Raw genomic sequence first — 13,409 nt, 5'->3', positions numbered from 1 at the left:
TGGTCTTTGCACCTTTTCCAAGTGCACATGAGAATTATTAGATGAGGGAGGGAATGTAGAAATGAGATGTAGAAATGAAAAATGTAGACATGAACACCTGCCTCATGACATTTAAGACTTGCTTTTATTTTAATAAACATCACTAGGCAAAACAGCCCATGGTTCAAGGACAAAGGCTTGAAACACAGATATCATACACAAAACAGTGTGTGGTCAATACAGTCAATACTTACTGGACTTCTCAGAAATTAGGGTCTCACGTGCTATTTGTGTGTGTGTGTGTGTGTGTGTGTGTGTGTTTAGTAAAATACACAGGACGATCTATGAGTAGTGGTTAGTCCTCACATGGTAACCACTCACCGACTGGCAACTGAGGACTGCTGCCTTTAGGATCTCTTCTGGCTGTCAAGATTTTATAAGTAAACAAAAAATAAATATTAAAAAAGGGAAAAATGTATTTCGTTCAAAGATTGGAAACAATGGATTAAACACAGTTAAACAGGCCATTTACTAAGACTTAGTAGTCTTTACTATACTAATGAAAAGTTGTAAATTGCCAACTACTTATGACTTTGCATATTCCATATATCTAGTTGGCCTCTATATGGATAAGACAAAACTAGGAAAAGGTAAGGAAGTAAGACAGAACATATAGGCTCATTTTGTTTCTTTGTTTTCCACATAGTTGGAGGCAGGGCAGAACTGCAGGTGTCAAAGCACAGGAAAAGGGTGGTTGCCTGAAGAGTAGTCTGAAGACAGAAGACCCTGGAAACTAGACATCTCTGGCAAGTTGAAAGGCTGAGGAAAGGATTCTGAAGATACCAGCCCTGAATAGGAATCCATGTCTGGAACTGAGGAACCATATCTTGAAGTGTGCAATGTAAAATAATCCATACACCAAATTAATTTATGCTCACCCCATTTAGTAGTTGCCAGTGACAATGAAGACATGAGTGGAAACCTACAAGTTTTTTTCCAATTTCATACTACCATACCACCTATCACCAAGCATTTCATAAACCATCCAACTTTCAAGTCAGGTGAAACTTAAATTACCAGAAATCTGTATTAAGACCAGTAAGAAAAATAAAACCACTGCTCAAAGGCATTGGAAACAAGAGGCAGAGAAGGCTCACAGGGATCTTCCCTTTTTTGTCTTTTGAATTGATGTAGGCTTTTGCATAATGAAATCATAACAAAATTTTATCTTTCATTTTCTTAGAGTCCAAGAGATAAATCTTGAGCACACACACACACACACATAATTTTCTCCCCAAAATAGCCACATTCTTTTATTTGATGATTCAATACATTTTTAATTCAAATAGTCACCACATAACCTAGGCACGATATTAAGCATTTTACAAGCAAAATATTTTACTGATTTTATTTTAAATTGCCAGAGTACAATAAGTGAACTGGTTAAGGGATATACTTCTGTACATAAAAATATCCATGTATTTATACGAGTGTATGGAACAGAGTTTAAGATAATAAAACCGTAACATCACAATAAATAGGATGTGTTCCTACTGCACAGCACAGCACGCTTTGTCAGGAAGCTGCTAAGTCTTTTTCAAGGTGCTTTATTTTTTTCTGAGCTAGGCTCAGATTTCCCCAAAAAAGGAATAGGTTAGTAATGGCTGGATCTGAATGTCTACTTTTATAAGTTGCTTTTTATTTTCATCTCCAGTAACAGGAATGGAAGATATGATAATTTAATTATTTTCAAAAAGTCTTTGCAACTTAACAATTCTATTCCAATTCAGTTTTTTAAAATGGAGATTAATCTAACTCTAGCACCATACAAGAATGAAATACATGTATTTTTGTCAGAGCAACAATATTTTATATCATCTTTGTTCCTCTGGCTATAACAATTCTGTTTAGAAAAATTTACCAAGCTAAAAATAGTTGATCTAAGTTGTCATAAAAAAAATATTAAATACCTTTGGTAAAAATAGATATATTTAACAAGATTAGAAAAGCCAACAGTTATAATGTCAAAAGGAGAATATAAAAATGTACACAATGAAACAAATAAACTGACTTATCGATAAAGTGAAGATAAGGCCACTCTTCTTTTCAGGTTTGTCTCTTCCAAACCATGAATGTAGTTCTTTTCTTCTAAACGGCAGAAATTTTAATAAGAAATATGAAAAATCCAGTCTGTCCTATCAGCATGACACAAGTTTAATTCATAGCAACATAGTTCCTTTTTAAAAACCAGGTTTGTAGTACATAGAATGTTCTGGTTTACATATGTGAATATGAGCAAAAAAAAAAAAAAAAAAATCCAGATTTTATACGATTTTAGGCCCAGGACATGGAGCTTTTAGAGTTACGCAATCAGGTGTTCACTTGCACAGTTTTTTTTCCTGTACTGACATTACTCTAAGCCGTATCAAAACAACTGAAATACAGAACCCAGCTAGTGGAATAGGTACATGGTAACTCTGAAATTAGCTGGTGATCTATTTAATACAACATTTGATTTTCTTTCCACGATTGAAGACCTTTTCTCCTGTCCTTTAGGCCTCCTCTCAAAAGAGCTGTTGCACAACTCCTAATTCTCTTTGATGTCTCCTCTTTCAGAATGCACTGTAAATCCTGAAGATGAAAGGTCCTTGAAGCAAACAACTGAGATTAAGGATGGAGATAACGCATAAGTTCTCTAACAGAATCAGCCACTGCACTGCACAGCTCTGGGCAAGAGCTGCTGGTGGTGATGCGGCTATCCTCCCGTGCTCCCTCTGCACACACAGTCACACTCCTCATGGTGCTCCAGGGCCACGTCGGTGAGTGATTTATGCAATCCCCTGACACCGGTCTTTGGTCTCAACTGAAGGACCTGAAAGGGAATAACAGTAAGCCACCTTTAAAAATCAACGAATGTCTATGACTTGCTTTTATAAACAAGTAACGTTTTAGAAAAGAATCTTGGGGCCCAAGAAAGACACACATTTTAATTTTTCCTAGAGCACGCATTATGAAAACACTCTCCCACCAAAAAAAAAAAAAAAAAAAAAAATCATCATCGTTTCATGAAAGCACAGACATTTTAACGCCAACAATTTGGAAGCATTCTGTCTCCAAATAAGGAACAGAACTTAAGTGGAAAGACTCACCACGCAATTGTTATTTTATTTATCTGACTATTTTAGAATTTCACCTTAAGTATTTTGGAACTACTAATACAAAATTCGTTTTTCTGTTTGTCGCTTTCTTTCACTCATTCATTTATTCACACATTTAGCAAATATTTATATTTGATGCAATACACTGAAGTGCAGAAATACTGTGGAAAGAAACATGATCACTCCACAGCTGAGTCTGCTCAATTATGCCACTCATTAATTTTCTTGGCTACACTTCAAGTCCTCTATAAACTTGATGAGATGGATTAGATGTACTTCATAGACATCAGCCCCAGTCACAGCAAACTTCCTGCAGCTGGATCCTACTGTGCAGTGAGAAGAGGTTTGGCAATAATAACAATGATGCCTCTATTAAAATAAAGTTATTTGCAGTTTGGATTGTCAAGGTTTTAATAAAAATACAGCAAGATTGACACTTATACTACACATATTTCCTCTTAATACTGACAAAAAGATGCAGTTGTATATTCTATAAAATATTATTTAAAGTATTTGATGTTGCTACCTATTTAAGTGTATTACATTTTATTTCTTATGATAGAAACAACAAAGTTTAGGAAATTGTATTTTGTTTGGATTATGAACAAAGGCCAGAGCACAAAATAATATGAAATTTTCTAGCATCTCTACTTTTTGGATACGACATAGATAACCTCATAAAGCCCCTTCTAAAAGCTACTATTCCTAAAAATGTTCATTAAACCAAAAAGGCACAAGTCAAGTCTTATGACTGTTCTATTTAAAGACTTAAAAGAAAAACAGAGAACGCATACCTCACTGGAGTATGTGGTAATATCAGAGGTTAATTAGCTAACATTTTTTGAATGCTTACTGGGTGCCAGGCACAATAATAACATTTTTACATACTTTAACTCACAAGAATTCTATGAAGTAATTTACAATTATTACCCCTAATTTACACATGAGTGAACAGACGCTTAGACAGAATAAGTGACAGAGCCTTTATTTGTACCTAGGCCAGAGATGAATTATTAGAGAGATAGATAATAATTTTATAGACTCAGAATATCACTGCTCATACATTCTATTTACTTAGTAACTTTCTTCCTGAAGAGATAAACTTCAAAGTCTTGTAATAACTATTAGAAATTATAAACTTTTAAAGTAGTTTTCTCATCTATTTCACAATTCTAAAATAAAAATTACTTTGACTTTATTTCTTTAATGTGAAATTTAACTCAATGGCTGCTGAATATTATTTGATGTTAGTACTGATTTATTATTTTTGAACAATTTAGTGTGTCAGACTAACTGCATTTTAGATATTAGCACTATTCTTTATCACACTCTTGCTACAAATTGTTTCTGGAATGAGGTTGTGTGGGTGGGTAAGATAAATTGCAATATTGGCATAGCCAACGTCTTCAATTCCTATGTCCACCTGTATGCATTTTCCCATTCAGCAAGGAAAAAAAAATTACTATGTAAGGTAAAGGTTAGAGAGGCCATCATTCATGGTCCTAACAGTCAGGCCAGGCTGCAATCCTTGCTTCCTCTAGCATGCATATGCCAAGATGCATTTGCTGAATCAAAGTCTCCTGTCTTTGTTTGCTGATGCTCATGGAGATTTACAAATAGCAGAAGAATCTCTCAATGTTCTAGAAACTCGAGTCCTGGATAAGAAATTCTAATGGTGGAGGACACAATTAGTGTTCTTCTTTTTAATTCGTTTTGAAAGTTTTGACTTTGGAAGAGAAAAGTGGACTTGGAAAATGGTCAGCAGGTCCCAGACAATATTAAAGAGGAAAAGGACATAGATTATGCCACCAGAAAAGAAACAGGGCTAACGTTCATCTCAGAAAATTTAGATGGAGAGGTTGAAATTAAAATGATAAGTCCGTGAAAAGGAATGTCCAGGGAGAAGCTGAGCCAGAGATTGTGGAAGATAGTAGATAAGACACAGACAGAACCAGCAAGGAACAAACGCTCCTGGACCATTGCTCAACATGTTCAAACAAAATGACCTTGAACTTCTGAGAACCACAGAGCACTGGGAACAGGGATTCAGTACTAGAATCAGGCAAATGAATGCTATACAGTTTTACGTTTGTTTGTGCAAAACAGACATAATGTAAGAACGTAAGACTATTATTTCATAAAAAATTAAATACGTAAAAATATAAACAAGATGAAAATTATTAAGCCAAGTAAGAACAGAGAAAAAGGAACAAATATTTTACTATTGTCAGAGTATCCTGTAGATCTTTTGGCCAGAATACCTTTCCTGCTTCAGGGCAAAATTCATTAAATCTTTATTGATCATTTACCATAGCCAAAGAATAAGACTAGGCACGGTGAAAAAGCAAAGATGAGTCAGAGAGCAGCTAATACATATTAATGGCATGACAATTGCCAGGCTTAATTCTAAGTGTTTTGTAAATATCAACCCACTAAATCGTCACAAAAGAGTATGAGGGTTGGAGACTCACCTTATGAGGAATTTAGGCACAAGGGCTAAGCAATTTGCTCAAAGTCACACAGCAAACAAATGTTAGGTTCAAAACTGGGATGTCTAGCTTTGGAGTTTGTGTTCTCAAGCATTACAATGTAATGTGACTTTTGTTTTCCTTAGCTCTCAATTCAATAGAAACAAAGAAAAATAGACAGTAATTTTGAAATAGTAAAAGTTCTCTAATAGAGTACCTTTGAAGCCCTACAGATGCGCTGAGGATGAATTAGTCATGCTAGGACTGGTAGGACACCAGCATTTCAATGAAGATACAACATCTAAGTTTATATATATATATAAAGTTCCTGACTTGCTTTTCTGAAAATTCTTATGTGGAACTTAGAAAAATCATTAAGAAAATATATTTATTTGGCTAAAATGTCTTCCCACAAAGAGATCCAGTGATTGACACAAAAAGTAATAATCTTATTAATAACATTATCATGCTACAGTATCTTTTAGTTTTCTTCAATTATTATATCCCATCTCCTCCTCCAGCAGCATCAGGTGCCATACATGTATCAGGAAACCATCCTTCTTGAAAAGTCAACTTTAAATTTTACAAAGCATTTAAATTACACCAATAAAAATCTGCCCTTCTGGCTTCATTTAAAAATTACTTCATGACCTTTACTTTTTTCCACTAAATAAAATAACATGAAATAAATATCTACTTAATAAATAAAATGATTTTTCATATGCACAAAGTGTTCAGTGAAACTCTCATCTGTTAGGTAACCTAAACATGCATGGTTTCATAAACTACACTTCCTATGACATGATTCTCCTGCCCTTCACCAATATTGTGTTGGCAATTGATAAAGTGGGAAAAAAAAGCACTGGATTCGCGAAGACAAGGGACCCTGTTTCCATTCTAGAGCTAGGCTTTCACTTCATTAAGGATTTCACTGAAATCTTGATGCATATGAAAAATCATTTTATTTATTAGGTAGATATTTATTCTGTATTCTTATTTAATGGAAAAAATGAAAGGAAAGGCAGTCATATTGAAATGATGTCAGAAGGGCAGATTTTGACTTGGTCTAATGTAAATGTTTTGTAGAAATTCAAGTTGACTCTTCAAGAAGGATGGCTTCCTGATAGAATGATGCTGTATGATGCTGCTGGGGGAGGTGTTGGGGTTTAACTGGGAGACTCCATCACTAACAAAAACATTAAGTGTACAAGTTCTAAGGTTCCTAGGGTTCTAAAAAACAATAATGACTAACATGTCATATTATATTTTCTTTCATTACAGAGAATAAAGAGATGAAAGGTTAAAACATCCGTACAAAGTTTAATATGTTATTTGAAGCAACATGAATAATACAAAGTTTATTATAATTATGAATATGTCATCTTAGGAGTCTCTGTTGTCCCAAGTAGAAAAATAATATCAAAGCTTTTCTTTCTCCAAAGTAGACAATAATTTGTCTCTGAGCTAGTCTTTGAAATATTTTTCCTTCATATTTTGAAAAGTTTAAAAGTTGAAAAACTTTACTCACTTTTTTCCCCTCAGAAAACACTTTTTTTTTGGTATGAGAGGCAAAAACTTCACTGACCACTCAGCTTATACTACCAGAGAATAAGCTTTCTAAATCCCTAATATCTGGAATTTTAATTAAAGGTGCTAATTTTAAAAAATAAAAACATAAACTATTTGTAAACCTTGTTTTTTTCCCCATGAATACTACATCTTTTTTCCAAACATAAATGCATTTCAGATTCACTGTTTTGTTCTAAGACATAAAATACCCGAAGGAACCCAAAAAGAAAACTGTATACCTACCTCGTGGTATTTTTTAGTAACTTTGCTTGGGACACATTGACATTCATTGCAGTTGTGGAGACAACAGGCACAGTTCCCACCACAGCGTTTAACCAGGAGACAACCTGGCCAGAAAATGGTATCGGTTCTCTTTAGTTCTTCCCTTATGGACACCGAGAAGTTACGAGGTGTGCAGCTGTATAATCTTACCTCCTCTGTTAGAAGGTTCAGATCCACCACTATATGGTATAAAAGAAAGCAAAGAAAAATAGATGCTGATGCTTTGAGCCTGAATGTATTTCATTAAGCTCTTTTCATAAAGAAATCTTACGTTATTTCATGAACAATATCCATAACAATATCTGCTCTTATTGTAAGTAGATTTTAGAGATATACAACTACAAATTGGACCTTCTAGTTCATAGTAAACAAAGCTTCATTATGACTTAGTGACCAGTAAAGAGATGCCATTGTGTAATATTAAGAACAGAGCCAACAAAACAGTTGAAAGCTATAAATAGGAAACTTTATACAGACAAAAAAGGCCACCCGTTTTAACCTTAGTTAAAAAAAAAAAAGAGACATGGAGAACACTGGGGAGAAGAATAAAATGCAAAATGATGAATGGTTTGATTAAAAAACAAATATAATTCTTAAAAGGATTTTAGGCTCATACAATTAGTGAAGAACAATTTATTGAAATGTGTCAACAGCACTTTCTATAATCTGGCAATAACAATCATAAAATATAAAAAAGCATGAAGAGAATGCACATTTGAAGACAGCTGTGTAGACCATGAGTGAAAAAAAATGACATACTTTATAAGAGCAGAAGTTGTTGGAAGGCAATGCTTCAAATGCATTGAATGATTTCCCATCTTGGAAATTTAGACTAACTAAACTAAACTCCTTCAGATATCTTATCCTTCCCCTGCTAATGGGTGGAAGAAATGTTTAATTTATCTAATTTATAACCTCTGCCTCTACTCCTTTAGCAAGTTGGTTAACTATGCTGTTTGTGCTTTATTCTATGAAAGAATACCTACTTTTGAGGACAAAACAAAATATTCTTTCATCAGATTGTTGCAGTAAATCCTCAAAGAACCATTGTTTTTAACTACAAAATGACTCTGCCTCAGGAAAATTATATCAAAATAACATGCCATGTTCAATGTGAATTTATACATATCACATGAATAGTAGGTAATTACTATTAAGATAAACACTTCTAATATAATTTATTTTCTGCCTTATATCTCTGCCTATTTTTTTCCCCAGAAATATTCAAATAAAGCAATTCCAATGACATTGAATACTTTCAGACAACATGTACGCCTTCAGGGTTTTTTTCTCCTAATAAAGTTTTTTAAAAATTTAGAAATATTATCTAAAATATAATAAACCTACTTAAATACCTTTCCACTAATATGGATAACACAGACATGAATGAAAAAAAAAGAAAGCTATTTTCTGGTTAAAGATGGCTTCAAGTAGAAATAATCAGGATGTAATCCAATTTTTTAAGTTAAAAGGTAATTTTTATTAATTTTTAAGTGACAAGGCAATTAAGAATCAAATGCTTATTTTCTTGGATTTGTTATACATGTGATCAGGTGTTTTTAATACTTAAATTGCCTTAATTGTCTTTGATAATTTAAGTATTTTAAGAAATGTATTATAAAATTATGCATAGATAATTGTAAATTATAAATGTATGTAAACTATATGATAGACTAAAACTTGAGTCAAGTATAGGAAAGCACCAAAGAAATCCTAATTCAATGAGTCCATTTCAACACCTTATTCAGCTAAAAAATTATTTTTCTAACTCAAGGGAAAGTCATTGTTTCATTTGGCTACTGAAAGATTTCTTTTTAATCTGAAAACGATCCTCTGAAAGCAAAGCTTTTAAATATTTAAGAGCAAATCCTTCTTTCAAATGCTCTGAATAGGCCAACTTATCCCTAATAAAAGTAATGAGCTCATTATGCTAAATGGTATCACATATTTTACCTGGTTTCATTTTGCTGATCTAATAGTATATGCATACATTCCTCTTTTGTTGTTAAAACTATATATGAGCTTATTTGAAGCTTTTCTCTAGTATTTAATGCCTGGGCAAGGAGGAAGAAGACTTAAAATATGCACAAACACAAAATCTGGTTGCCAAAGTCTTCAATGCTTATTTAAGAATTATACTTCTTTAGAATGTGAGTGAAGAAGCTCTCAGCTCTCAAAGCATATTCACCTATGTCAAGCAGTTTTAAATATGCTATTTCATGATAATAGAAAATGAGATTGTATACGTTCCCTTTAAAATGTTTACTTAACCACAATAAAAGGTTAGACAGATTTCCCAAGTGAACTAAGTTGTGATACCTGCTACAATGTGAAAATTTAAACACACTTTTAACTTAACTTCCACTCATTTATCATGTTTGACACAAAAGTCAAAAGCCCTTTTTAAGTACTAGTTAAGCTTGACTTAGAAAACACAGTATTTTTTTTTGTAGCAGTAGCAAGGTATGAATGAAAACCCCGAACTAGAGGAAGAAAGTGAAAGAAAAAAAAGTAAAGCATTTATGCAGTCCACAGTTTTCTAAAAATATAACTAAGGATTTTAAATTTGGCATTTCATATTTGAAATTTATGCTGCCTACTGCTAAGGCTTCAAACGCATATAAGCTTCGTTAAGATAAGTCATATGTCATATATTCTTGAAACATTGTATAGTACTTTTGGGGGGGGGAAGGCAAAGAAAATAAAGAGAAAAAGGAAAAGAAAAAAGAAAGATAATGTACCAAAGCATACTTTTTGAATAGCTTAACTATAATATTAAAGAAGTTTCCCTCTGCCAAATATTTGTAAAAGTTGGTCTTCAGATTTTTTTCCTTTTCAAAATTATCTCCTAAGAAAACAAATACAGGTATTAGTTTGTTTTTCTAAAGAATGCAGATTTTGAGCACATCACCAACCAAAATCATTATTTTTAAATGCAAATGTCATTAATATTAGAAGTTTTGCTACAAAAAACAGTAATATTTTTCTTTGTTAGTTGTTCATTCTTTTAAGACATTCAGTCCAAAGATACTCTATTACTGTAATGTAATCTGAGGGTGGTCTTTCTAAGATGAATGTGGTAACACTGTGATGTTTATTCTGTGGGAAATCTATTTCAATGTCTAATTAGAAGCTTTTAAAAGTTTGACTACTTGTTCCTTTGCAGAGATACTCTCAGGAGGGGAGTTGGTTTTGTCTATATAGATGTTATCCCACGCCTGTATTTTAGTTTATGTAAAGTTCCAAAAATGTACACTGCTTTTCTCACACTTACTGCATGCTTAAAAAGTTAATAAATTTGGAAAACTACAAAGGGCTTCAATTTTGAAAGTGTTAAATGAATATCTGAAAGATCTGGTTCAGCTTCCGATGCTTTTGAATGCAAGCCAGCCTCTGGCCAAATCTTTGAGCACCAGGCGTCCATTTTCAGGCATAAAGGCTTGGCTAGAAGGGAGGTTTTTAGGCTCAAATCCAGAAATCAGCTGTCAAAAAACTAGATCTCAGTTTAGAACCTGATTCACTGCCCCTGCTTCTTACAGATCAACATGATAATCAACTTCAAATTTGCTAACAAGGGCTCTATTCATGGATGTTTCAGCTAGTCTTGCAGATCTTCATCTTCCTGTTCCTAAGTGGGAGGGAAGGGAAGTGTTGGTCGTAAGTTATTCATCAAGATCAAATCTTATAAATATGTAACAGCTTTCAGCATCTGGACAGGACTCGAGTGCCCAGGCACTTGAACACTGATTTCAAATATTGCCAAAAGGAAACCACGTCTGTTGACAAGTGAAATACCAGGGCTGGGCAAGTCTGAACATGACCTGCTGAGATTAAAGCTCATGATCCAAAAAAGCTGCAACTCTTAGAGCAGGAAAGGGCAGGAATCGGGTTTCCTTCTGACAAGGTTTAGAAGAGCAAGTCTGGTGCAATCTGCCCTTGTGAATGGCTCAAATTAACTGAACATTGTTCCTTTCATATAAATTCTCTAGGCTGTCATTGCATTCTCCAAAGCGGTAGATTTCAATGTTTCTGACAGACTAAAACAGATATTTTGAGTGCATTGTAATTAAACAGTTATTTCTATACATTTTCATTTGTGTCTGCTACAGATGCTTTCCAATTCCAATGTTACTAAAAAAATTAGGTAATTTTATAGAAAACTCAGTTAAGATTATTTCCAATTTCTTGGTCATGTAGAATTAGGTTTAATTAACAGCACTTTCACTCTTAGAGAAAGATACACCCATATGGGCAAAAGTGATTATTTCAACAGCAAATTTATATAGTTAAAAATTATTATGGTGTGAGTTCTTTTAGGTTCTTGTTTTCTTGCTATGAATCCTGCCTTGAAAACTATGAATTCTATTTTATGTTGGGTCGTTGCCATTTTTCACAGATTTTAGAAGTGTCTAGGTTTAGAAAATGCAAAGTCATATAATACTGACCCATGGGAGATACTGTAGACAAACATTTTTGTAGAGCATCCCCTTTTTCTATCCCTAACCTGGTTTTGCAGCTATGATAATTTCTTTTGAGTCCCGAAATCAACATATTCCAAGTATTAGGTTTGAGTAAGCAGTGATTTTTGTAAAATGCAATGAAGGACTTCACCAAAATGATATTTTTGAAGATAATATATAACTGGAATTTTCAGAAGTATCCCCCTTTCAATTTTCCACACCCACTGGGTTATAACTAAGTTCCTCCTTTTGTATAATTATTCAATATACAAATATGCTCAAATGATAAGAAAATGTATTGAATATATCACTGATGAATTTTAAACTCTACCCTTTAGAAGCTGTGGCAGAAGAATCTGAAACATTAGCTGTTAAGAAAATTAAATGAGGTTCTAATCTGAAGAGGGAGCTTACCTCTGGATTTTCTTCCAAAAACAAAAGCCTTGCCAAGAAGTTGCCAAGTTGGCCTATATAGATCTTCTAAGTCCAACTGCCATCTATCTGGTTCAAGATATCGAATAAGGTCTTCCAAGGTACTAAAGGCAGTTATAGCATTATTAAGCAGGTCCAGTGGCAAAGCTGAAGGGGGTAACACTGAAGGACTCACAGCTTCTGTGAATTGCTGAAAGTAAAATGAATCCTGTGTTAACTGTTTTAAAAACGACAATGTATTCCTTCTGGACATATGCAAGACATTATAAAGACTAAGGCTGGAAATACGTGTGAAGGAATATTGTATTGAATCCAGTTAGAAATAACTACTCTGCAAAGACTTCACGAAGATGAATTCTGATAGATTTCCTGTAAAATCAACGAGAAAGACATTAATTTTCATTACCACCAACCGTGAGGGATATGGATATCTTTTGGTTATATAAAAAAATTAAAACTATCTTCATGGTTCAATTATAAACTTAGAATGAAAACTGTAATACAGTTTACCGAATTTTCCTTTTCTTTTCCACTTTTCATTTTCCTTAATCTGAAAAATTACCTGGTAGTTATGCAAATTAGTGTCACATAAATTAAAAATTGAATAAGAAATAATTAACCCAAAAGATCTAGAAGAAAATACAGTTAGAAATCATTTGACATTAAAGAACTTATTAATCAAGATAGAAAATGTCTAAATCATAAAAGATCAGCTTAATAAATTGCCAACAATATATTTTTAATATAAAATGCCTAATAAACAAGATTAACAGATCAGAGGGACACTGGGAGAACACGCTGACAAACTATGTGACTATCATAAGATTAGTATCCAGAATATACAAAAATAAAGACAAATGCAATGGAATAAAAATGGGCATATTACAGACAAGAAGCTTGAATGGTCAATAAACATATGAAAATATGCTAAACTTCATTATCAGGGAAATCCAAAGACAGATATTATTTCACATACAAAAAAGGGATACTTTTTCACACAGATGAGATTGGCAAGAATTTTAAAAAGGATTACTGGGGATGTGATTAAATTGGAATTCCTC

General features: G+C 33.3%; 1 protein-coding gene across 4 annotated transcripts in view; it reads right to left on the bottom strand.

Annotated features, from left to right (window-relative positions):
* Nucleotides 1-105: 105 nt before the first annotated feature.
* Nucleotides 106-13,409, bottom strand: part of LOC116463488 (platelet-derived growth factor C) — a 269,385-nt gene continuing 256,081 nt past the window's right edge. For 2 of the 4 annotated variants that reach the window (XM_058434669.1, XM_032146614.2), the window contains exons 5-7: nt 12,331-12,538; nt 7,418-7,635; nt 1,275-2,851 (exon numbers count right to left, since the gene is read on the bottom strand). In XM_058434669.1, coding sequence (XP_058290652.1) covers nt 2,735-2,851; nt 7,418-7,635; nt 12,331-12,538 — 543 coding nt within the window. In that variant the 3' untranslated portion in view covers nt 1,275-2,734. Of the gene's footprint in view, nt 2,852-7,417; nt 7,636-12,330; nt 12,539-13,409 lie in introns of all 4 variants that reach the window. The other 2 variants (XM_032146612.2, XM_058434668.1) reach the window with 2 other exon arrangements.

This window comes from Hylobates moloch, unplaced genomic scaffold, assembly GCF_009828535.3.
Source record: "Hylobates moloch isolate HMO894 unplaced genomic scaffold, HMol_V3 SCAFFOLD_38, whole genome shotgun sequence".
In the NCBI taxonomy this organism is placed as follows: Eukaryota; Metazoa; Chordata; class Mammalia; order Primates; family Hylobatidae; genus Hylobates; species Hylobates moloch.
The sequence above is the reverse complement of the archived record's forward strand: the minus strand, read 5'-3'. Positions and strand labels throughout refer to the sequence as shown.